General features: G+C 36.5%; 1 protein-coding gene across 1 annotated transcript; it reads right to left on the reverse strand.

The window, feature by feature from the left end:
- Positions 1 to 8,038: 8,038 nt before the first annotated feature.
- Positions 8,039 to 23,026, reverse strand: DAW1 (dynein assembly factor with WD repeats 1; the record flags this gene model as incomplete). Its single annotated transcript, XM_080624024.1, is given in 7 exon segments — positions 8,039 to 8,158; positions 8,551 to 8,653; positions 9,193 to 9,305; positions 11,264 to 11,371; positions 13,910 to 13,973; positions 13,975 to 14,007; positions 22,938 to 23,026. Coding segments are annotated over 7 exon segments (630 nt in total).
- Between the last annotated feature and the right edge of the window lie 1,942 nt (positions 23,027 to 24,968).

Consider the following 24,968-nt stretch of genomic DNA (forward strand, 5'->3'; position numbering starts at 1 on the left):
TGGGAAAATGGGAAAAAAAACCCATTCTTTTGCACTAAATATTTTTGAAAATTTTAAAGTAGTTTAAAATAATTTATGAAAGAGCCATATTCTCAAATTTATCTTTAAAACCATTCCTAAACTTGCATGATTACATCACTCATTATGAAACACAAATTGTTAGTGAATCAAAATCTAATGTGGAACATTAAACAACATGACTAATCTACATCTACTCTGCAGCATACACAAAACAGTGAAGGTTGCTTCACTGTGAGATAAAGGTCATTTTATTGCATACACTGAACACTACTGTGCAGTCACTGGGTAGTAATTCCCACTAACATGGGTGGCAACTCCAGATGCTCAGCATTTCTGAGACTGAAAGTTAATAAAAAGCACCAAGTATTATAGACTTAAAGTGCTTTGAGTCAATAAATGGGTAAGTGTGTTTATTTTTAAACCAAATACAGTTAGTGTCAGTATACAAGTTTTTTCTGTGATAGAATAAATGTTTACTTATCCTAAAAAGCACAAATATGACAGAGTTGTAACAGTGTGATGCAGTTTCTCTGTACAGTAGTTCTTAATGTTGCAATTTATTCAGAAATAAATTTATGTTATAATGTGTGTTCTCTTTGCCTTCCTAGAAAGTTCATCATGTACTATGGGGTTTTTGACTTATTAAATAACATTTGCCTGCCATCTGTGTAGCTTCTCAAAGCTCTGTTTCTGAATGAAAATCTTGACCCATGGCCCCGACCAAAAGAAATCAGGGCAAGTTCCAGGTCTTACCTCAGCATCAAAGCTATGGCTTTACTTAGGTTCCACGATTCATTTGAGAGATACAAGGCAAATTATAACGCTCTACGTATCACAGTAGAATGAAAAGAAATTACCTGTTCATTGCTGTGAACTAACCTTCAAATAACTCCCAACCCAGAAAAATCACTGCAAATTATCTCTCCAGCTGCTTTCAGTACCTGCAAAAGCAGGCAGGTGGGTCAGAGACAGAAGTTCAGCAGTTTTCTGCTTAAGTTTGTACCGGTATTTACTGCGTAGGTATAAAGGTATTTATTTCTACTTCTAAACAGAAAAGGAAAACAACACTTAGCTGAGTAAATCAGAGCATGACTTGTCCACAACTAAAACAGGCTGAAAAAAAAAATAAAGTCAAAATTAAATACATGTAAATAAGAACATTATATTACATACAATTTTAGGTGAAAATCACATATCAAGTTATCTACAGTTCAGCCTCTCTGTACACATAAGCATGATGCAGGTTGTTAATACCACCAGGGTGCAAAGGGAGTGGCTACTCACTATCTTTCCCAATACAAACTAGGACCCAACAAATGGAACTCATACAAGCCAGATGCAAAGCAAATAAAAAGGGTTGACACAGATGAGAGGTTGCAATACTTGTACATAAGTTCAAGGGGGAGGTTATAGGTACTTGAAAAAGATACAGCACAATTTACTAAAGAAGAGAAACCCCATGCCTCTCATGAGACACCCTGGCCATCAGAGACCACTGTGGGAACAGCGGAGATGCTTGCCTCAACACCTAACTCAGCCAGGCCTGCCTCACTCTCCTTCTCACCCTGCAAGGCGGTTTCAGGACCAGGTGCCTTCCACCCTGGAGCTGACTTTACCACACGCCTAATGAAGAGCAGAATTTGGCTTGCAGACACATTAATTCAAACTCAGGAGAAACTACCTATTGAAAAATAAGTATTTAAAAACTTCATTTTTAGTTTGGCTTTGTCAGGGTGCTTTTAATGGTCAGATCACTAGAAGCTGAATAACTATAACCTGCTTCAATTTTGTCACACTACCAAAGATTTTCATAGTGTCTTTAAGGAAATTAACCATTTCATTGGTGTCTATGATTAAAATGGTCACCTGTTTACAGCCATCCTGTCAAATTCAAACTTCTGGAGAGGCCAATTTTACTATCTCCAGTTTCATGCAGAGCTACATGACAGACAAGCATACGAATGTCACCATGAATCCTGCACTTTTACTTTCAAAACATTGAGGGAATACAAACCCAACCAAAACCAGCAACAGCAAAAAAAAAAAAAAAAAAAAAAAAAAAACAAACCACAAAACAAAACAAACATTGAAATATAGAGCCCACCTGATCTACTTAATAAACAAAAGAAATTTCAGCTGAGAAGGAAAGCACATCCATACTAACCAATTTAATAATTTTAATCCAAGGCAGAACCATTCCTAAGTGAAGGTTAGAGCAAACTCAATGCTACTACTTCAGTTTTTCAAATCCACTCATCACATCAAACAGGCCCTCAGAAAACAACTAGCAGCTGTACAGCATTTCGCAGGACAGACAGTTGAATTAGGCAGCTGAACTATCAAACTAATTAAAACAATTTGCCATGAAGGCAGATCTGGCTGATGGATACCCCCCCAGCGTCTGCTGAAATTTAGACAGTAAAGTGCAGCAAACTGGAAAATATAACCAAGCTATATAATGCTGGACAACAAATATAATCAAGGACGTATTTCATATCCTTTCACTAACTACCCAGGAACTGCAAATTATAAGAACAGAAGGGTGCAAAAGAGAGATTCTCACAAGATGCCACTTTTAAAACATGAGTATGAGTATTATCCTCACTTATTCAGAAAAGAATTTGAATCTCAGGAGATAAAGAAAGTATACATCAACAGTCCAACTACACATTGTATGCTTACATGGAAATCTGTCCTGGTGACATTACATGATACAGGCTAAGGGCTTCTTTCCCATAAAAACACACTTCCATATTTATGGAGGTATATGATGGAAGGATGCAAAGGTCTAAAGGACAGAAACAATACATTAAATATGATTTTGACAATCAGTCCTTACTAAAGCACATTTCGGGAGTCTCCAGAGGTCATCCTTTTCAATGAGGTCACAGTGAATCCAGTTTGCCAGCACTTCAGAATAATGTTGAAAGCCACATCCCAATCCAAACACCTGACAATTAAAGTAGCCTCTTGGAGAGTGTAAGGTATGTAGAAGGCAAATGTTTTTATAAGATTAAAAAAGCACCAGACAATACAGTTAAAGCATACACATACACTAGTTTGGTAGTGCAGACTGAAGTGGAATTAGAGAAGGGGATCAAGCTGCTACCAGAGACAAAGAATGGTTTCAAGATGATATATCTATACAATGCACTCCCAATGTATACCTCTATAATTTATTAAATCTTCATATGAATAAACCAAGGTGCAGAAAGCCTAACATCAAAGCATTCATACGATGGTACCTAGATTACTACTGAAGTTCTTATGAAGTGCGAAGCCAGAACACTTCTCAGCAGTGCTGTGAGCCGTGACTCTCACCAGATGTGAAAGTATTTCATATCTGAGCAGGAAACCTGGATAATTCAGCCTGAAAAGCGATTTTACTCAGTGCATCCAGGGAGATGCGGGAATAGAACCCAGGTGGCCTCCCAGTTCAACACTTAGTCTCCGAAACCTCAAGTCACTCACAATTTCACATAAAAATAGGACAAGAGCTCAAAGCCAAAATCTACTTCAGATGTTTGATTCACTGAGTCACTAGCACAGTATGAGAGAAAAAGCATAAAGGAAAAGACAATAAAAAATAATCTAGCCTGAAAGATAGAGAAAAAATAAACCTCTACTTTCTAATCACATTCCAAATATTTTTTACTTTTTGATGGTTACACAACAAGTCAAATTTCAGTTTTTAACTATGTAGCAGTATTTGTACACATTTCATTACATGTTTTCCTCCACCTGTAAGCACAGGTGCAAACTGATCTAGGGACACTGGGCAATTTTTAAGTAACAGAGAATTGCCTTGTCCTTCCTGCCCCTTTCAATTCAGGATTACTGAGGTACACTTCTGATATCATAAATCTTTGCACAAGACACCAGGAAACACCACAAGCATTACAGTAACATTCATATCAGCCACTTTGCCTATTGGTAAAGCTTTAATTTTAAATGATCTGCGGCACACTGCTTAGTTCTCCCACAACATGTCACTACTTGAAACAACCAGGATATTTGCCAAGTGATGACAGGCACATTTGTTTCTTCATTTGCACACAAGGATGCTGGCAAGCATAAGCACTCAAGAGATAGTCAGAACACATCAGCATTTGTAACTTCCTATTAAATGTAACATCTAGAAGTCAAGTCCATAACCACCCAGAGATATACAACATAAAGTGCTGCACACTTTGCTTCTTCCTTTTTTCTCTCAGTTCAACACACATACTTTCTTTGATCCTACCTTCTTTTCCTCTTCATCCTTGCTCCAAGACTGCTGGAAGACACTAGTCAGCTCTGCTCCTTTGCTAGTCCCCTGCAAAGACCAGCTGCAGTTTCAGGTGCTCTGTTAAGAAGTGGGGAGAGCTCTACACAGGTGATACCTGTTGGCAATTGCTGGCAAGAGGTCAGCCTGGGTGAGAGCTCATTGTATAATGGTAAATAACTTACAAAAATTCCTCATATGCTTCTCATATTATGTCATGATCCTTGGGTCCAAACCTTTGGTGCATAGAGTTTTTCCATGTTGGCCATAATCTTCGGGCTGGGATTCAGGGTTGAAGTCACAACCCTATTATTTTTTTTACCTCAAATGCAAATGAGAGAATGAGGGCTGCGCAGAAAGGAATGGAATGAATGGAAAGATGTGCGCAAGTGTGAAGGGGTGGGGGGTTGAGTGGGAGTTTAACTACAGCGTGCATTCAATAGTTAATAGCAATGCAAACCACAAATGGTTACTGGTTTTCTATAGAAATAGTGAGTGGGACATCACATTACAAGCAGCAAAAGTAGCATTTTTACTCAATTCTTTATTACATAAAAAAAAAAAAAAAAAAAAAAAAAAAACAAAAAACCCAAAAGCACTCAGAGCAAGTGCATAACAACACCCCTTTCACAGGTGAGAGTATTTATATTTCACATGTGATGTATTTTATTTTATTAAAAGAAGTACAATTTAAAAATTATACACAAAAAAATGGGGCCATCCTACTGAGTTCATTAACTCTAATTATTTCTCTGAAGTGACTGTGGTAACTGAGCCACTCTTCTTGGCAGTATACAGTAAAAAGGCAATGTGCACAAATTGAAATACAAGAAAACATTCCATTTTATCTTAAAAGAAAACAGATCTGAAAGACTGAGTTTATTGACTATGAAACTCACAAAGTAGGCATATACCAAACTGGATCTTTCATTCACTTCAGTCAGGCTCGTATCCTGCAGGAGTTATCTTTGCTCCCTAGTAATAAAAGCAAATTGCGAAGGAATCATGCAGGTGTATCATAAAATTATCCATTTTTTTAATACCTACATCAACATATACTGCACAGAATGCCAAGAAACCAGGGAAATATTTTTCTGTCCATGAATGACAAGAGACACCAGGACCTACAGCAATTTGTTTAGCTGAGATCATCCTGTATCCCATATTTTGGTAGTTCCATCAAAAGATCAAAGCAATCACAAATATTCCGTTCCATTCTTTCCCTACTCCCACGACTTTCTGTCTGAAATGAAGGAAACCTGAACAGAGTTTGGTGCCAAATACACAAAAGCTGTGCTCCCTTAAAAAACTTTGCCTTTTGCTCATCTAAACCTCCTTCACTTCAAGGCATTGAGAGAAAATGGCTTGTCACTGGTCTGGTGCTGGTATATGCCCAAAGCAGAGATGGGAGGGTAAGACCTTGCCTTTATACAAGTTTGTTCATGGCCCTATTTAGTATGTACTAAAAACAATGTAATAACAGAAGTATCATCAACATTCTTCTGCTTGGAACAAAGATTTGATTTTGTCTTGTGCAGCAAAAGTGGTAATCATAGAATAGTTAGGGTTAGAAAGGACTTTAAGATCATCTAGTTCCAATCCCTCTGCCATGGGCAGAGACACCTTGCACTACACCAGGTTGCTCAAGGCCCTGTCCGATCTGTCCTTGAACACTGCGGGGATGAAGCATTCACAACTTCCTTGGGCAACCCATTCCAGTGCCTCACCACACTCACAGTAAAGAACTTCTTCCTTATATCTAACCTAAATCTCCCTCATTTAAGTTTGAATCCATTACCCCTTGTCCTACCACTACAGTCCCTGATGAAGAGTCCCTGTTCAGTATCCTTGTAGGCCCCCTTCAGATACTGGAAGGCTGCTATGAGATCTCCACGCAGCCTCCTCTTCTCCAGGCTGAACAGCCCCAACTTTCTCAGCCTGTCTTTGTATGGGAGGTGCTCCAGCCCCCTGATCATCCTTATAGCCATCCTCTGGGCTTTCTCCAGCAGTTCCATGTCCTTCTTATGTTGGGAACACCAGAACTATACACAGACACCTAATCTATATGCTGTTTCAGAAAAAGGAAAGAGAGAAGAAAAAACAATCATTTCAATGTTAACAAAGTCAGGTATCCATCCCTGGGAGGATGGACTTCTTAAGTAGCTTGCTGACTGCCACAATTCTAAGGGATCAAATAGTCAATAACGTGACAATATGGAGAGGTGGCTTTTGGTGAAGCCTATAGGTGTATCACACCTAGATTATCTTAGCTCAAGCTGGAATCATTGACTGATGGTTTTTAGTCAAAAGGAATGTTCTTTTGGTAAAGGTATCTTCTTAGCCAGACTTCTCAATCTTAAATATTAATGATTTTACCACCACATTCTTTAACAGTATTCCTGTGTCGTGGAATAACTGGTGGAGTGGATGTCACACATAATCAAATAAGAAAAGGTGCAAACCACAAACAACTTACCTTTGAAATTTCACCTCTCTGCCCTTCTAGTTTTGCAACGCACTTTTTAGTTTCTCCATTATAGACTTGCTGATCCTGATGTAGTAGATTAGGAGCCATTTGTGATTGTCATGCTTAAGCATGCATTTCAATAAGAACATTTTAGTAAGGTCAGAAGGACCTCATCCTCAGGCTCAATTTCAATAGACATAGGAGACAGTTTCCCCCAAGGATAAAGTATCTCAAAAAGGATCTGTAGTACAATTGGAAAAGGTTGATTTCTTAATGGTTTCAGCTCGAAATCTTATAAAATGTAAAAAAAAATATCCACATAGAGCATGGACTGCTGAAATAGATGCATGTACAATATATTCAGAAAGCCTTCATTAGATTTCAGATATTCATTCTATTTAACAAGCTATTAATTATATTTAATAAGCTATTGATTACATTTCAGCAAACTTTTTACATTGTCTTATGTCTTAATTCAGCAACTACAGCAAATCAGATCCAAGTAGTTCCAGCCATTTAGTGTTGTATCCTGTTTCTGAAATTGCAAATCAAAACACTTAAGTATGTAAAAATAATATGGTATTGTCACTGTGCACTACAGTATAACACTATGCAGGTGAATACTAAAAGCTATTTATTGCAATTCCTAGAAAAATAATAAGCATGTAAAACTGCTTATTTCTTATTTCACTATTTCTTTATTATGTATTCTCTTGCTGTGCATTCGGAAAGCCTTGTAGCAAATACACCTTTGCATTTCCAGCTACCTTTTTCATTTAAGAACGTAAGAAAGAAGTGGACCTGTTGAAGCAAGTCCAGAAGAGGTCACAAGGATGATCAGAGGGCTGGAGCACCTCTCCTGTGAAAACATGCTGAGGGAGTCGGGCTTGTTCAGCGTGGAGAAGAGAAGGATGCGGGAAGACTTTAGAGCAGCTTCCAGTGCCTAAAAGGGGCCTACAAGAAATCTGGAGAGGGACTTTTTACAAAGGCATGTAGTGACAGGACAAGGGGGAATGGCTGAAATTGTAAAGCTGAAAGAGGGTTAGGTTTAGATTAGATATTAGGAACAAATACTGTACTATGAGGGTGGTGAGACACTGGAACAGATTGCCCAGAGACGCTATGGCTGCCCCATCCTTGAAAGTGTTCAAGGCCAGGTTGGATGGGGCTTTGGGCAACATGTTCTAGTGGAAAGTCACTATCCATGACAGGGAAGTTGGAACTAGATGTTCTTTAAGGTTCCTTCCAATCCAGACCACTCTGATTCTGTGATTTATGCACTTCACTTAACCATCAGTGGAGGCAGTTGCAATACACTGGCCCATGTAATCAAAGCAGACATCTAATATTTCCTCATTGTGATCTCTTGAAGTTGCTATATGTGTCCCAATCATAGCATTCCACATCTGCACAGACAAGTAAGGATAGAATTTTTGTATATTTTGACTAATTTACTTGACAGACATCTAGCTGATCCATAAAGCAATATGTACAGGCCCTTCCTGATATTTGACAATGTATTAACTTGAAACCTGGATATAAATTAATAAGGTGTCACTGTTTAATCAATTTAACGAAGTCCTATGTATTTTTTATTTCAGTGTACTGATTAAACAATCCTTAAAATATATATTGTTATTTAACTGGACTTCACTGAATTAAGCTTATAGGTTTTGCATTTAGTTGTCAATACTTTAATGAATTGCATTTACTAGTTTAAAATAACACTCTTCCATTTATTAAATATTTATTTTTATATATAAAGTAGCTGTATTCAATACCTACTGAATTCTCTTACCATGCATGTTTTATCCATTGATCCAGTGACAATGAGAGAACAGTCCCAACTGAACTGCTCACTGCTAATTTCTCCTTGGCAACATTTTAAAGTATGTAACATCCTACAAAAAAAAGAGAATTTAAGTTTTTAGTGTGTATCTTGATGTACACATATAAATTATAAGTAAGTTTATAAAATAGTACAGTTAAGATGTCAAGTCTTCACCATTTTATCCATTAAAGCAATTATATGATGTGGTACAGCTCATTTAGGATTCCAGCACTGTATCAATTCCTTTTTTTAACTTTGAGACTGAGAGTTGCTAAGAAGTAAAATGGAAAAGTTCCCCCGTCTATTTCAAAAATATTTTAGTGAACATATTCCCAGTGAAATGTGGTGACTTTAGAGTGCCAGAGACAGAATTCTTGTATTCATCTACATTCAAAGCACACACAGCAAGTTTTTCCACATTACTCTCCCATTATCCTACTTCAACAAACTGCAAACAGTACACCTTTAGAACTCCATGTAATCTAAACCTTTTATAAAATCCACAGAAGATCAAATGGAACTTAGCCACTTAATATGAGCATGTTCCCAAGTAACAGGCAAATGATGGCCAAATTGAAATATGATTTTTAATCCTCATTAATCCTATACTTTTTGCTGCACAAGACTGGCAATACTAGCTCCACTAAATTCTTCAGCTTTAGCTGAATAGAGAGGGTACAATTGCCATTATTGCTTCCTATGAAATAATAACGCAATGATACCTAAAAAAATTGATATATATATGTCCTGGTTTAGCAGTAGCAGTCACTTTTTCTCCTTCGTAGTAGCTGGTGCAGTGCTGTGGTTTTGACTTTCAGCCTGGGAACAGCACTGATAACACCGATGTTTTTAGTTACTGCTCAGATATTTAGCCTGACCAAGGACTTTGTGAGTCTCACGCTCTGCCAGGGAGGAGGGGAAGCCGGGAGGAAGCAGAGACAGGACACCTGAACCAAACTAGCCAAAGAGGTATTCCACATCACAGCACGTCATGCCTGGGGATGTAACTGGGAGTTACCCGGAAGGGCTGGTTCACTGCTGGGTGGGGGTGAGGCATCGGTCTACGGGTTGTGAGGTGTTGTATTCTCTCCCCTTGTTATTTCCTTTATCATTATTATTATTGGTGGTAGCAGTAGTGATTTGTGTTATACCTTAGTTATTAAACTGTTCTTATCTCAACCCATGGGAGTTACATTCTTTTGATTCTCCTCCCCATCCCTCCGGGAGGTGGGAGGGGGAGTAGAAACTGCGTGGCTGACTTGACAACAGGGCTTAAAACACGACAATATATATTAAAGGATTATTAAATTAGGTTATTATCACAAAGCTAATATCATTGTATCAGTAATAGAAAACTGCGTTAACAAATAGATAAACTAATGACTAGAAAAACAACTAAATGAGTGACTGAAATGTTTTTATTCATTGCAGAAGATATATAAGGGTAGCTAAATTAATGTATGTGCTAAATGAACAGCAAAGCAAATCTCTTGAGCAATTGAATTTTCTATTTGTTTATGATAATGAAATCTTGATTATACTCATGTCATCTTATAGAACTACTCCTTTTACTTTCTTCACAACGTGAGTCCTGCACTGTTGTAATTGTGTACACCTTTTTACAGTAAAACCAAAAATCAACAAGCAGAAAACAACAGTGGAAAACTTCTTAATTTTGTGACTTTGGCCATTTTAAAATCTAAAAGCTTTAATTTCCAAAGGTCATAAAGGTAGTACAGGCTTCAAGCTTCAATGTGAACATCCAATCAATAAGCAGAATATATAGCAACATGTGGGTATTCCAACAACTGCAGAAAGTCAGGTGCATCACTTAAGCAGTGAGCAATTGTCCAATGATGTCATCAGTGCATATTTTTCATTTTTGATTTAAACAGAATCACATTTGTTTACATACTGAACTCCAAATGAACACCATACTGATGGTTCATTTACAGTAAATTGAAGTATAGCTTGTCATTGGCTTTGGTGAATAGGGTTGGAAAAATGAATGTGAGCATACTTACAGGCTAAAGCTTCACACATTCCACGACTCTTTCGTGTTATCAGGGCTCTGAGGAAGGGAAAGTCAAGTAAGAGAAAATACCTTCCTCAAACTATAGGCCCAGGCCACATATATTAAAGTAAGCTTTAGCACTACCTATTATTTAGGATTTACGTGAGAGAAATGCTTTGAAAAAGCAAAAACAGTCAATCCGAGCCTGTGGAATCCCAGCGAACCACACAGAGCAAACAGGCATCACAATATAGAGATCATTGAACGGCTGTCCTCTGCTGATGTTTGCAGGAAGAAGATCCAGACAGATGTAGTATACGATATTAATGTTCTCAGCGTTACTTTATGTTGATGTAGAAGAGGTAATAATTTACAGTATAGCCTTGTGTTTTAATGAACAATGGAAGGTATTCTAGCCTATAGCAGTAACATCATTAAAATGAGAAAATCTGTCTTTTTATAAATAAGACTTCTTATAAAATACTATAGCTTTATCATTCTCTTCATGTTTTCTTAACCTGTTTTGTAACTGCAGTCACTGTGGGATCACCTTGTGAAATAAACTCTGAAAGTTTTGAAGCTGTTGTAAGGGTTATACTGCTATTTATCTCAGAGAACTAAGAAAACAAGGAACACCTTATAAAAACATAAGGAAGGCAAACATACACTTAAAGTGACTATTTCTTCTCCTTTCTCTGTATGCCATAGTTTGGTGGTGGTGTCCATGCTTCCAATTTCCACCAGTGTGCTCTTAAGGTTAAATGATACACATACCTATAGCAAGAAATGTTGGCTCGAAAAAGCAGGAGAGTATTTACATACATTTTCTCAAAAACAACAGGTCAGGATTAATATTTTTAAATAAGACAAAAGTTGGACTTAATATTTTATGGCACACAGGAAAATTGCAGAGTTCTTCCAACAGCTCACTAGAAGAGCAACAAATCCTTATCATATAGCTCTGGATGACTACTCAAATCAAATGGACTAATTGGCTGCTTTGCAGTGGCAATGCATTAAGAAGACTGGAAGATTTCCTGTATTGTTTTCTAAGCCTGGATTAAAAATCACATTGCTTTATTATGTGTCACAGGGAGAAATTATTTCATTCACAAAGTTTTAATGAAAATCAGGACTGAACTAGTTTGTTAATGTAGTAACAGTGCGTAGTTAACTGGCAGAGAACTATGTATTCATATCAGTAACTGTAATACAATAAAGCTATGCAATCTTAACTAACTATACACTTCTAAACCTCCTTCTCTAATTCCAAGAAGTTTCAATCATACACATACTTGCACACTCCTGCATGCACACTCATCCTCTCTCACAGGATGAGTGGGTTACAAGCACACACCCCTTTTCTATGTGTTCCCCTACTTGTGCACACCAGCCATAGGAGACTTGAGTGCTGTAGCTTTAGCTGAACCCATGCCACTTCCTTCAATCTGCTGATCCACATGCTAGGGAGAAGGCATCCAAATTCAGATACGTACATACTAGGAGGGGGACAACAGGGCCTTTTTGTTGAACCCCATACTGACAATCTGCTAGCAGGACACAGACTAGTGTGTCTCCAAAAGGAAGACTATGCTTTCTGTTTTAGGTAGAGACTATGATGTCTGGGATAACTTCTGGAAATATCAGAGCAGGATTTGACAACTGCTGCTTCCAGACTAATATCTCCCCGCCCCTCGCTGTTATAAATTGCCTTGATTTTTTTTATTTTCATCTCCTTCTTTCTTGTTCTTTGTTTAAAAAATCTACTTCTTTATTTCAAAATTCTCTTTCTGATTCTTCAGTTACTGTTCAATTCAATTGGACGTCCTCCCTAACATTATAATTTGCAGGCTTCCTCTCTAACTTGATCAATTTGAGGCAAAGGCCCTCCACACTGCTTAGTGTACCCACACATTCTCCATGCCATTTGTCAAAGACATCACCACAGCATCATATTTATTTATGAAAAGGTAAGAAGAAAATCTCAACAACTTCCTCAATTCATTCTTCACATTAAAAAAATAAAATAAAATAAAAATCATATAGTCATCTTCCAATTCTCTATAATTATTCAGTATGACTGTTTTGCTAATAAAGAATAGGGAGTGCCATGTAAAAAGTGAAACAATAGCTGAGGTCTCTGGTGCATTATCACTATGTCTCTTTCATTTTTTTTTCCTTCTTTTTTTACTGAATAGCTATGGATGTGCCCTTGCCAGCAATGTATTTTGTAATAATGGTCTTTCAGAAACAGGTCTCATTCAGAGAAACACACAATTTGCTGCTGGCTATTATCTTCTACTAATTACTCTCTGGCACTACTCATACCACTTGGGTCTAATCTAACCCCTACTGAAGTCAGAAGAAATTGAGAGGCCTTTAAATATTTAGCTAACTGATACATGGAAACAAAATCACTGCAGCCTGCCTCAGTAAGCAAACATGTTCTCCATTGTAAGGGATAACTGTCTCAAAGTATCCAGAGAATCAAAAACCCACTGAAAAAACCTCACTTTCCACCAAGGTAAACCACCATTTCCACACTAGTTATAGGCCTTGCAATCTACAAATTAAACAAAAATAGCTTCCAGAAATGCTCTATTAAATAATGATTATATAGCTTTTTGCATTAAAAAGTGTATTCTGGACTGAAATTAAGAGTTTCAGTGGATTTGCCCTGATCTTTTAAACCAGAATTCTGCATCTATTGCCAATAGGCTCCTAGTACATTGGAAAGGACACTAACCATTTTTAACTGTTAACATTTTATACTGTTTTCATTTCATATATCTTTGACATTTCAGTTTACCAGTTAAACCCTAAAATTTCAGAAATTCATTCCTCTATGCTTCCATTTAGTTCTGTACATGAAGTACAGACGTCAGCATGAAAGACAGTAATACAAGGAATGATGTCCTTCTGTACTTAGTTCTCAAATATGTAAGGCAATGCATGACAGCTAGAAAAAAATATGTAAAAAAATCAAGAATAAATATGTGCAATAAATTGAAAATTCTGATTGTTATAGTATTTTTCAAAAATATTTTAACATTGAGCAAACAAGGGTAATTGTATACAGATTGAAATGATTTTCTTTTTTTTTAGTTTGTTCCAATGTTTTGTTCTATTTCTTAAGAACTGTCAGACTATCATTTCTTGCAACGCAGAAACGTTCACAGTATCTGAACGTGTGAATAGATGCAGCAGAAGAGCTGCTCCCTCAAATGTCAGCTCACAGGGACTTGGAACCCACAGCCATCAGTGATGGTGTCAGGAAACATAAAGGAATAAGAAACATCCATCAGTAGTCACTGTAGCTGCCTTATGTCCTCTGAAAGTATGATAACATTTTCCTGTTTCCATACTCCAGGTTTTAGGTTTTATCAAAAGACCCAGTGAAAATCTTCTCACTAAATAAAAAAAATCTTGGGCTTTTTTTTTTTGGAGGGGGGGGTGGGGGAGGGATTGATTCTGTTTTTTGTTTGTTTAGGTTTGGGGTTTTTTTGGGGGGTTGGGTTTTTTTTGTTGTTTTGGGTTTTTTTTAAGAAAACCCCTCTGATATCAAAGACAGTAGATCTCACAGAAATAATACCCAGTTGATGAAGCTTGCATACATTTTGGTATATTTTGACACACTAGAAGATCCTGGAGCAGGATTCCCTTAACAGAAGTTATGTTAAGGGCAAAAAAGACATAATTAGTTTCCAAACAAGACACTGTGCCTGTCTGTTAGTACAGAAGTGTCATTTTATCAGATAACATCTGTTTATCAACAGTTTACAAGCAGTTTACTCAAATTTCAGTTGAACCCCACTCCCACTGAAGTCAATGGAAGTGACCAACTGCAGTCAGAAGTGAGGTACCCAGAAAAAGTGGCAGGGGACACTATATTGAAACCTAAAGATTAGCAGGAAAAAAAGATCTTTTCTTACTGAACTTTGAATGTAAAAGTAGCTCAAGGTTGCTATCAGGTTTTCACTTGCTGTATATTAGAATCATAGAACAAATTGCTTCTCCATTTTTATGTTACAGTTTAGTTATTGATCTTCTCAGGGATTTTTGTCATACATTAGGGTTTTTGAAATATAGAAAAGGATTTCATTAATTGCTGTTTTAAAAGTAAAGATTAATACCAGAATATAAAACATATATTCATATAAGACACGTAGCAGGTCCTCAGGTAAAGTCTTTTCATTTAGAAGGAAAACATAATGCTCCAAATAGCATAACAAGTCTTTAACATTTATCTCCTGATGTTAACTGTGTATTGCTTAATGATAAATAGAACATCTGACAGTGAATAAAGCAATGTGATTCAATATAAAAATAGGAGTTCATTTCTCCTATTTGCAGAAAAGTAAAAATGGTTCACCTACACACGACCTTTTCCCCAGGAAGCAAATGACAGTGAAACTTCAGAGGCTAATGTATTATTCCTTTCACCTAACAAATGGCAATTCTAATCTAGGGCAAACAGTTACTGCAAAAACAAGATGCACAGGTTTATATTTGACGTTCATACAGCGGCATCCTGTGGATTTTATAGAAATTACTCAATAGCTAAGACACCCAAATCATAGAATGGTTTGGGTTGGAATGGACCTTATGATAATCTAGCTCCAACCCCCGTGACGTGTGTAGGGATCATGTCCTAAATAATAATGGACATGTAATACCAAACGGAGAAATCCACTTCTGTTATGACAGATTGCCCCCAGGATCCTTTAATCAGACCTTATATATGTTTCACGTAAATGATCTTTAGCCATGATAATATATATTAAGGTTTATTAAACATTACTGAAAATGGTTTCAGATACTTCCAATGAAAGTCAGCATGCTTTGATACTTTGGAAATGACAAAAAAAAATCATAATCTGGTATGTTTTTTTGTACACTGGCTAATGTATAATAAGGTTTGCATTTGAACAACTTACATCTGTTATAAGATGGCTTCTGCTAAAGTCAAGCATAACAAAATCATAACCTGGGAAATCACAACAATTGCTGACAGTGGAGAGATGTTAAAATACAGCAGTGGTCCACTAAGTCTTCTGTAGTGCAGTCTACTATTTTCTCTGTAGTGTAGTGTAGGTCTTCTCTGTAGTATAAGAATGAAGAAGAAATGATTTGTGAGCAATACCATTTAATCACTGGCATATTACCAGAGCTTCAACTTTTTGTCCTTATGTCTAGCTTTCTTAGCTGCCTGTCTCCAAAAGGAAAATGAAAGATGCTTAGGGATCATCTCCTCAGAAAAGTAGGGGGTGATCAAAATGGAAATAACAATGGTCAAACAAAGGATAGAAAGAGGTAAAGAAAAACAGAAAATGTGCTTTACATTAGGGAAACAGCAATCTCTGTTCTCTAGAAAAAGTGAGACAAGCTGTATTTTCAGCTACAGCAGTGGGAATGGGCAATCAAGACACAGAAACAACAAAAATGTTTTGCCACACTATACAAGTGTTTGCATATGGGAATGGATAATTATGAAAATTTATGGAAATTAGATCCGTGGCATTTTTAGGGCTCCATGCAGGCAGCTCTGAACAACAGCCGTATTCAACAATTACGAAAAAAGGGAGGAAAACAAGATGTGCTTTTGTTAAATTTCAGATTATGGGACTAATTCTATTCTTCCAGTGTCCAGTGCTGCAGTTGCTTCATCCACAGAACCCTAAGCCAGCAAGAACTGCTTGCACAAATGATACAATAATCAAATCCTAAGGCAATATTAAAAAAATGTACCCTGGTGCTGCAAAATCTGCTACAGCAGTTCCTGAGATAAAAATCCACAAATCACTATGGCATACCATTGCTAGCTAATAGTTTAAATCCTGAGAAATTATTACAAAAGCTTGGTTTTTTCAGGGTGCCTAGCACACCACCATCACCACAATTACTGGAAATAACAAAAAGATGGGCTTATACACTTATTTCATGTTATGCTCCAGTGTGACAGGAAAAAATACTCATTTCCAAACAATGCAAACACAGGGAATGTTTTTTGGCAAAAAAATAAAACTCTTACTCCCACTCACCTCTTGTAATTTATTAGTACCTCAGAAGTGTCTGAGACTCATGTTTCATTTGCAAGCTTTAAATGGAACTGAAACATGAAACAAGTTCTTTTCACATGCTTCTAACTACTCTTGAGTGAAGGAAAAAGACCAGCATTGATTGGATTTGCCTGCCTCTAGTATTTCCAAATACAGAGGCTCAAACATGCCACTTTACCCAACAGAGAACAAAAACATTATTTACACAGGAATTTAAACAAGTATTTAATTATCTGTTGTCTCTGTGACCAATAAACAATTTTAAAATCTTGTGAAAAGCAAGGCATTATCTCAGTTAAGAGCATACCTTAAAAGGGAACAAACTTTTTAAATTTAAGATGCCTTATTACATACCTCTGGTTTCAAGGTTAAATACATAGATCTTTGCAGAATTCACCCAGATGTGTATTGTTGATCAACAGAACCCAAGTTATATCAAGCAACAGGTAAGGGGTCCTTTTTTAGCCAAAGCAACTAACACAAAACATCTCCCTTTTCTCCGTAAATTTAAGATAATTACGTAGCACTGACTAGCAATTTTAAACAGCTACGCATTGCCATCTGCTGACACAATAAAGATACAACAATAATTATTTTATACTGCAACATGCAATCTCTGGAAGTGATTTTATTTTAATTTCCACAATTAAATACAATTAAACCTATTCTTTTCTGATAGACTTAACCCAGGACTTGAAGTCCTGAAAAGTGTCTCTAATAATTGCTCTTAAAAAGCTTACTTATTTAAAAATTAATTAAAATGCTGTCTGTAAGCTGAAAATCAACCCATCAAAATTCAAACATCATAATAATGGCAGAAAGTAATGATGATGAATACTACTGTATGTAGCAGAATACATAAAACCCCAATAATTTTCACAACATGAAGAAGAAATAAACAAGGGTATGAGAATATTTTGGGCCTTTCCCAACAGCTAATTTACTTGGGGTCTATTTACAGGTTTTGTTTAAACATAACTATGGGTGTTGCTGGTCCATGAAGTCTTCTTTGACAAGTAAAAGAATTATTTGTCTACATCTAAAACACATCCTTGAACGTCAGGCTGTGTAAACAGGAACAGTTATACCTCCCAGCCTTTTGAGAGAATTCCTGCCAGACATAACCAGGCCAGACTCAGTTACTCTGAATAGTGCAGAGGTAATAGAAAAGAGCCAAGAATTTGGTTATAAAGACCAAATTTTGCTCTCAGGCACAAAATATAGCAATAAAAACATACAACATCACAACTGAAAAACCCCAAAGTGGGTTTCATAACAAATACATGAAAGCTATTTGAAAAGCAAATAGTCAATTACTAAGGAAAATAAGGAAAGAGGGGGAAAAAATTAAAAAAACTAATCAGCTTAATTTTTTTTAAAGAGAAACTCAGGACATTTACTTGAGTATAAAAATACTGTTTCATAAAATGCAGAAGAAAAATATATATCTGAAAAGAGATAACCAACATGGAATCATTAAAAGAGAATATATTAATAGAACTAAAAATTTGAGTCAACTGGAGTGAGTCCAGAAGAGGCCATGAAGATGATCAAATGCTGGAGCAACTCTCCTATGAAGACTAGCCTAGAGTTGGTGATGTTCAGCCTGGAGAAGACAAGGCTCTGGCAAGAACTTTGAGCAACCTTCCAATAACTAAAGAAGCCTACAAGAAGGCTGGAGAGGGAAGAGAGCATGTAGTGACAGGATAAGGGTCAGTGGCTTTAAACTGAAAGAGGGTAAATTTAGATTAAAAGAAGGAATTCCTTCCTATGAGGGTGATGAGGCACTGGCACAGGTTGCCCAAAGAAGATGTGGTTGTCTCATCCCTGGCAGTTTTCAGGGCCAAGTTAGATGGATCTTGAGTAGCCTGATCTAGTTCCAGTGCCATGGCAGAGGGGTTGGAACTAGATGATCTTTAAGGCCCTTTCCAACACAAACCATTTTGTTTCCATGATTTATGCAGAAATTACTGTAGAGCATCAATAGGGGGAAGCAGTGAACACATTTTCATTTACTAAATTTCCTCATAGTGCACACTGCTGACATGGGTCAACAGAAGACAGTTGTGCTCAGTGTTTAACAATACGTGATTTTTCCAGAAACACCCATATGGCTCCCTACAGCTTCACTTTGAAGATATTCCTTAGGTTTTTGAAAGCCAGGAAGTAAAATACAATGGCTAATCCCAGATTTTCTTTGGGACATGACTGGGGGAAAAAGTGGTATATTGGGTTTTCATTCTCATTTGTTTGTTTAAATCTTTTGTCTTATTTGTATGTGGAAAGTCCTGAAGCTGATAAGAAATACTTTCATTGAAACAATCTGAACAGTTCTCCAAGCGAATTGACTTACTTGGACCAACCCTATTCAAAAATAACTTTTTCAACAATCCCTAAACTTGGTAGTCAGTTTCTTAACAGTTTTTTGTATTTGTTTAACATAATATGTATCCACCCAGATTATAATTTCAGAATATAAATATTTTTCTGTTTTTTTAACACAAGTGACATGAATTGTGAACATGGCATAGGTACTGCTTCCTACATTAACACCTTCTTTGTTCTTTGTAAACAACATTCATGCAGCCTTTTTGGTACCTTCAGTATTACTTGACACCAAATAGAAATGCTATGTTTAATTTTTTCAATCAGATTTAAAGGCTTCATCCTTCTAAACAGCATAAATGAGTATCTGCAGTTCAGCTATAACTTACGTAGTAAGCAGCTCTTCAATTCTGTACTTCAGGGTTGTATTTACATCATTTAATCAATTATTGTGATATTCTTAGGCAATAATTTTTTTACAGTTTTGCATATCATAAAACAACAAGCTTTTTTTTGTTGTAGTTGTTTGCGTTTCACGAGACACAGAAATGGACAACCCAACCCCAGTCTAAACAGGGAAGTGGGAAGTGGGAATGCTGCAAATCTCCATGACATTATTACCTGGCAGTTCAGCACATTCTCTCCTCACTTTTTTGCTGTAAATCTCCACCTGAACATGCATGCTTCATAGCTCGTCATCACCTGGCATTAAGAGGCAATAATGGCACCAAAAGATAAGTCAAAAGACGCTCTCACTTTGTTTCCTAGCTTCTGTAAAGCAGAAGATTCAAGACCAGGGGAGTCACAAGAGAATTCGGTTCCTCTTCACTCTGTGACAGCTATCCAGACTGTCCCAAAGAGGCACTGGCATAATGGACTTGTTTGCTTTATTCCTATATAGTAACTAGAAAAAATTGCTGACCTTCTGAACAGGGGACAAAGAGCTGACACTATACTGAAATGAAGGTTTTTCACAGAGTGTCACCCAGGACAGGCCTGTCTGCAAAATAAATACACACTAACTAACAGGATGTGTTTTTGACAAAACAGAACCAGAGTTGTATCATGGATGGGATTGGCAAAGGAGACTTTAGGCAGCAAAGGTAAAAACTGTAGTGACAGAGCAAAGGGAAGGACTTAAACACAGCTGATTACTTGAGCACTAGTCAAGCAGAAAGTCTGATGATACAGCAGACTGAGAAATTGTATCACTAAACCTTGACTGTCAAGCAGAAATGCAGAAATGCAATTCTTTTTCAAGTTCAGGGAAGTGGGCAACTAGTGTATACTGTTACAAGGAAATTTTTTAGACGGGTTAAATTGTTGCCCTGATATTTTTGACATCCCAAGAGTGCTCACATCCTCTAAGCCATGAAAGGCCAGCTTCAAAGAGTCTGCACACACACCATAGAAAGTTCAAAAAATATCTACTCTGGAAAGAAAAATTATATGCTGAGACATTCGTCCAGGATGAGATAATCAGGTTTTACATACAGAGATGAAAAATGTTGATGTCATCAGCCTGAAAAGATAGCTTATACATCAATTGCTCCCTGTGCTTTTTTGTTTATGCCAGCATTTTGCAGGAATGGCAGAAAGTTAAGATGCTGTAAACCTCAGTATCAGTCAATATTCCAAAGCCTGTGAAAAGCTGCAATATACAGTTATCTAGAGCACAGGAGATGACCGTGTTGGCCACTCTGAAGCAAAATTTATCCAGTCAATGAAAAGCTTCCTTTTGAGAAGCCTGAGTTCTTCCTGCTAACACAGGTTCTGAAAATCTTTTTCTTGAGCCAATGTACCACCCCAAGAAGGATAACAAGAAGCAAGTGTTTCTGGCTCAAACACACTCTTGCTTGCAAAGAAGAGTGGGTTTTAAGCTTCCTGATTTAAAGCTGTATCATGACCCACTTGTTCTGAAGTAGGTCAGTCTGTGGTATGTTGAAATAAATCAGAAAGACCAGCCCAAGAGTAGTCTGAGTGAAGGGAAAGATACAGAAAGCCACTTCCTATTTCTGTTATGCTAGTAATGGGTACAATGAATTTTTACTAAACGGGAGTTTTTGCATGCTGCCCTTTCTCATAATTGTCTGGTCTGTCAGATGCAGAAGGACTATGCTCTGATATTTCCTTGTTTCTACTTTGAATTGGGAGAGTTTAGGTAATTTTTTTCAAGGTTTTATTATGGAACAGATAACCTGCTTCCTCTTGCCCAAACAAACACCACTATGCACATATACTTTCCTGTGCATTGTTAGAGCTCCTTCTCACTTCTGCTCTGTTATTTCCAATGCTAATCATGACACCACAGCCATTAAAAATATAAAACTATATTACTTGTATAAGGAATATGATCTTCTGGAAGTCTGCTGTTTGCTAGGTTAGAGCTATTCTGGGAGAAAGAGCTGACTGTGTTACAGAACAAGAAATGTGCTCCCTTTCACAGAGATTGTTTTTCATCCTTGCATGGCTGTTTTCATCCATTTTAAATTATCTCAAATTAAAAGGAAAAAAATACTATTTGCCTAGAAAGTCTGTCACCTACAAGTTTCTGTTCGCATGAATGGATGCATGTGTTTTTTACCTACAGCAAGATAAAAATACCAGAAAGGAACTGTAGCTCTCTTCTCAGCTTTTTCTTAAATCTTCTATTTCTGGCAAACTGCTTTCATATCACATGCAGTCAGGCAAATTCCATACGTTCTTACTTGTTTCATTCAAGTTTCACTTAGCTGAAAAACTTTTTCTTAGTTGTCCACTTTTTAGAGAGCCTTTCCACAATATATTTGTCTTTTTTCCATGGTCCAGACTTTAAGGGGCTGGTTAAGCAAAGCTGATGGTATCAGGTAATTACGCAAGTATTCTGCAGTCAGTTTATCTGACCTGCAAGATGAAAGTGAGTTATTTGAATGCACCTAGTGAGGAAAATAGATAAGCACTTCTATATATATATCTAACATGCAACTAAGTCAAGCCATTTTGAGTAGGGAGGAATCAAAGAGCTCCTAACAAATAACAGAATTTCTAGTAAGGCTGCAAAAGAACTGCTAAATATAAATAACTACTTCATATTAAAAAAACACAGCTTCATTAAAGTGAAGTTGTTGTCATCTCACCATTGTTTTTAATAAAAATGTTGAAATAACTCATTTCAGTTTCTATATTTCATTTTTATTATGTCAATAATTCATTAAGAATTTCACATAAACCATCATGCTTCCTATATATCTATACATCTTCACTATTGCATTCTTTCTTGTTTTCTAAGTTTCTTTACCATCATTTTGAAGTACTTTGTATGGATGTGCAATATATATGTATATCATTCGTTCATTCTAATTAGCATTAAAACAGTACTACCCACTTTCAAATTCATAAAACATTTATGCCTACTTTTGTATCAATTTGGAGTATGCTATAGAGTGAGCAACCCTGACATTTGCAGTATCTCAGATATCTTTGAGATTTGGCTTGTCTCTGCAAGACATTTTGACCATTTATTCCTAGTCATTATAATACGAAACATTCAGATGCCCACTGGAACACATAAACATATTTTTAAACCAGCTCTAGTAAACATACATTTGAAAGAAGAAATCAAGTAATAAAGTATATAGCTAAGATACAATTATTTTTCAGATCAGCATGACAAATTTTTAAATGAACGTTTTTATTAGTATTCCTTAAGTACAGCTATTAACAAAGCTTATTCATATGTGAGGATGTGAGAGACAGACACATTCGAGTGATCAGTTGAAGTAACCACACTGACCACTCTACAGCTCTCATTTATGTCACATTAAATCTATAATTCTCAAATTGCCATTTACATACTTTGTAAGTTTGTAGTGTTCTCACTAGCTTTGTGCCTAATGACTGATGCTGCAAGCATATTAAACTACTAGTTTAATCTTGACACTGTAATTGACAGTTTCACTGCAAATTGGACCACTTACTTTAACCCATCTCCACTGACACAACTCTGATCAGATGGCTGGACTGGTCTTCTCTGCTTCTTACAGATTTGTGATGTTTCTTTGCCCATGATACCTAATGATGCTATCTGCTGTCACCTCAGTATTCGTTATATGAACTCTTGGTACAGAGTTTATCCCCTTATAAGCCATATTTCTTCAAGAAAAATCTATGTTTTGATTAAATTTTATCACCCAAAAGATATAGGAAGAGTCTAATGCAATTTCGTTGTACTTGACCATCCCACACATAAGATTTTTGTATAGACATAAATGTTTTGCTTTGGCTTATGAGCACATGCCTGGAAGAGAAGATAGGCATATTTGTGATGAAAATTGTAACTGAAGTTTGTCTCAGAAATAAGAAATACTCTAGGCTCTGTTTTATACACTTTAATACAGGTCTTCACTAATCATTTAGTTATGATTAGTTTCACTATCTCAATGTTTCTTGTTTCCTAATTCACTTTATCCTGTAGCTATTTAGATATTAAATTGATCCTACCATTCAGGCTTTCCCACCAGGGAGCCCAAGTGCTGGGCTACACTGTTCCTGTTTCCAGAAACTGATTTGTCTCTCCCTTATTCTTACCATGAGCATGTCTTATTAAGAGAGAAATTCTTTGCAGGCTGAGAAGCACCAAACTAACAGAAAAGCATATCTGATATCTTAATAAAACTATCTATGTGTGTCTTCTCAGTCACCATGGCACAGGAAACAGCTAATGTTAGTCCCTGGGCAAGCTAAATCAGTTCTGAGAAAGCTAAATCAGCTCTGAAACCCATGGAACATTGCGTCCATTTCCAGCAGAAAGAAGTGAAGAAGGAAAAAAAATATAAACCAGATAGAAAGAGCATATACATATTCAGATTCAGCTAGAACAGCAATTTTTTTCAATGAAAAAGTGGCACAAGATTAGAATTTCTGATAACAGAAAGCAGTGGTCACTACAAGAAACAAGGCATTAACCTTCCCTTTAAATTTCATTACAGCTGCTACTCAAAAACACATGCAACTAGCTTTGCTTCTTCATCTTTTGTTTTCCAAGGCTTTCTCTGTAATTTTGAGGGTCAGAAAAAAGAATCACCACAAAGCTTAGATTTTTTAGGTAAATCAAGATAGTTGAGGAGATGGAGTATCGTGAAAACCTAGTACACTGAAATGAATTGGATCCAAAGGTCATACAACAGATTTAACAAAGAGATTAGGGTGAAAACCCTCTTTTCCTCACTTTTGTATGTGCAGCTATGTGGTCATGATGGTAGGTGAAATCCCTCTACTATAGGACATGCATTGTAAGTGTATCCAGCAAAATTCTATATACAGGACACTATATAGAGCATATCTGTTTTTTTCAAGGGATCTCAACCCAGACTATCAATTGTCTCCTTGATACAAGGTGGGGGAAAGAAGGGAGAAGAAGGGTTTTCAATTTAAGTTTATGAAGTAGCAAAATTTCAGGAACACAGACATGTAGATAGAAATGCTTACAAATGAAACCTTTTCTTCATTTTGGAGGTATAACTGAAGTCATATAAGCAAAACTATAGAAATTCTGTTTTAATTTTAATAATAGCCATTAACAATAGTATTTTAATCTCTGCTTTTCCCGTGACATATTTGCTTTTTAAGATGTTTTTAAAGATTTTTAAAGATTTTAAATGATTTTAAAGATGTTTTTAAATTAAATATGTATTTTGGATTGCATAATCTGAATAATGATATAAATTCAAAGAAGCTAAAAGACTATGAAACAAGTGTTTGCGTTTTAGGTTTTTTTATGTTAGTAGCTACATGAGCAGTACACTATGCTTAATATATAATAGCAGCCACAGTACCATTTTTCTTGTGTATCATATCTACATGTTCTAGTGCCTGCAACTCTTGGTGAGCTTTGAGTGAAAGCTATCTGTAATTGATAATGCAGAAGGAACAAACACAGCAATTTAAAAACCTTTAACAGAGTTAAGGCTGCAACACTGGACAGTTAAGGCTGACACTTCCCAGAACAG

This window comes from Psittacula echo (assembly GCF_963264785.1).
Source record: "Psittacula echo genome assembly, chromosome: 7".
NCBI lineage: Eukaryota > Metazoa > Chordata > Aves > Psittaciformes > Psittacidae > Psittacula > Psittacula echo.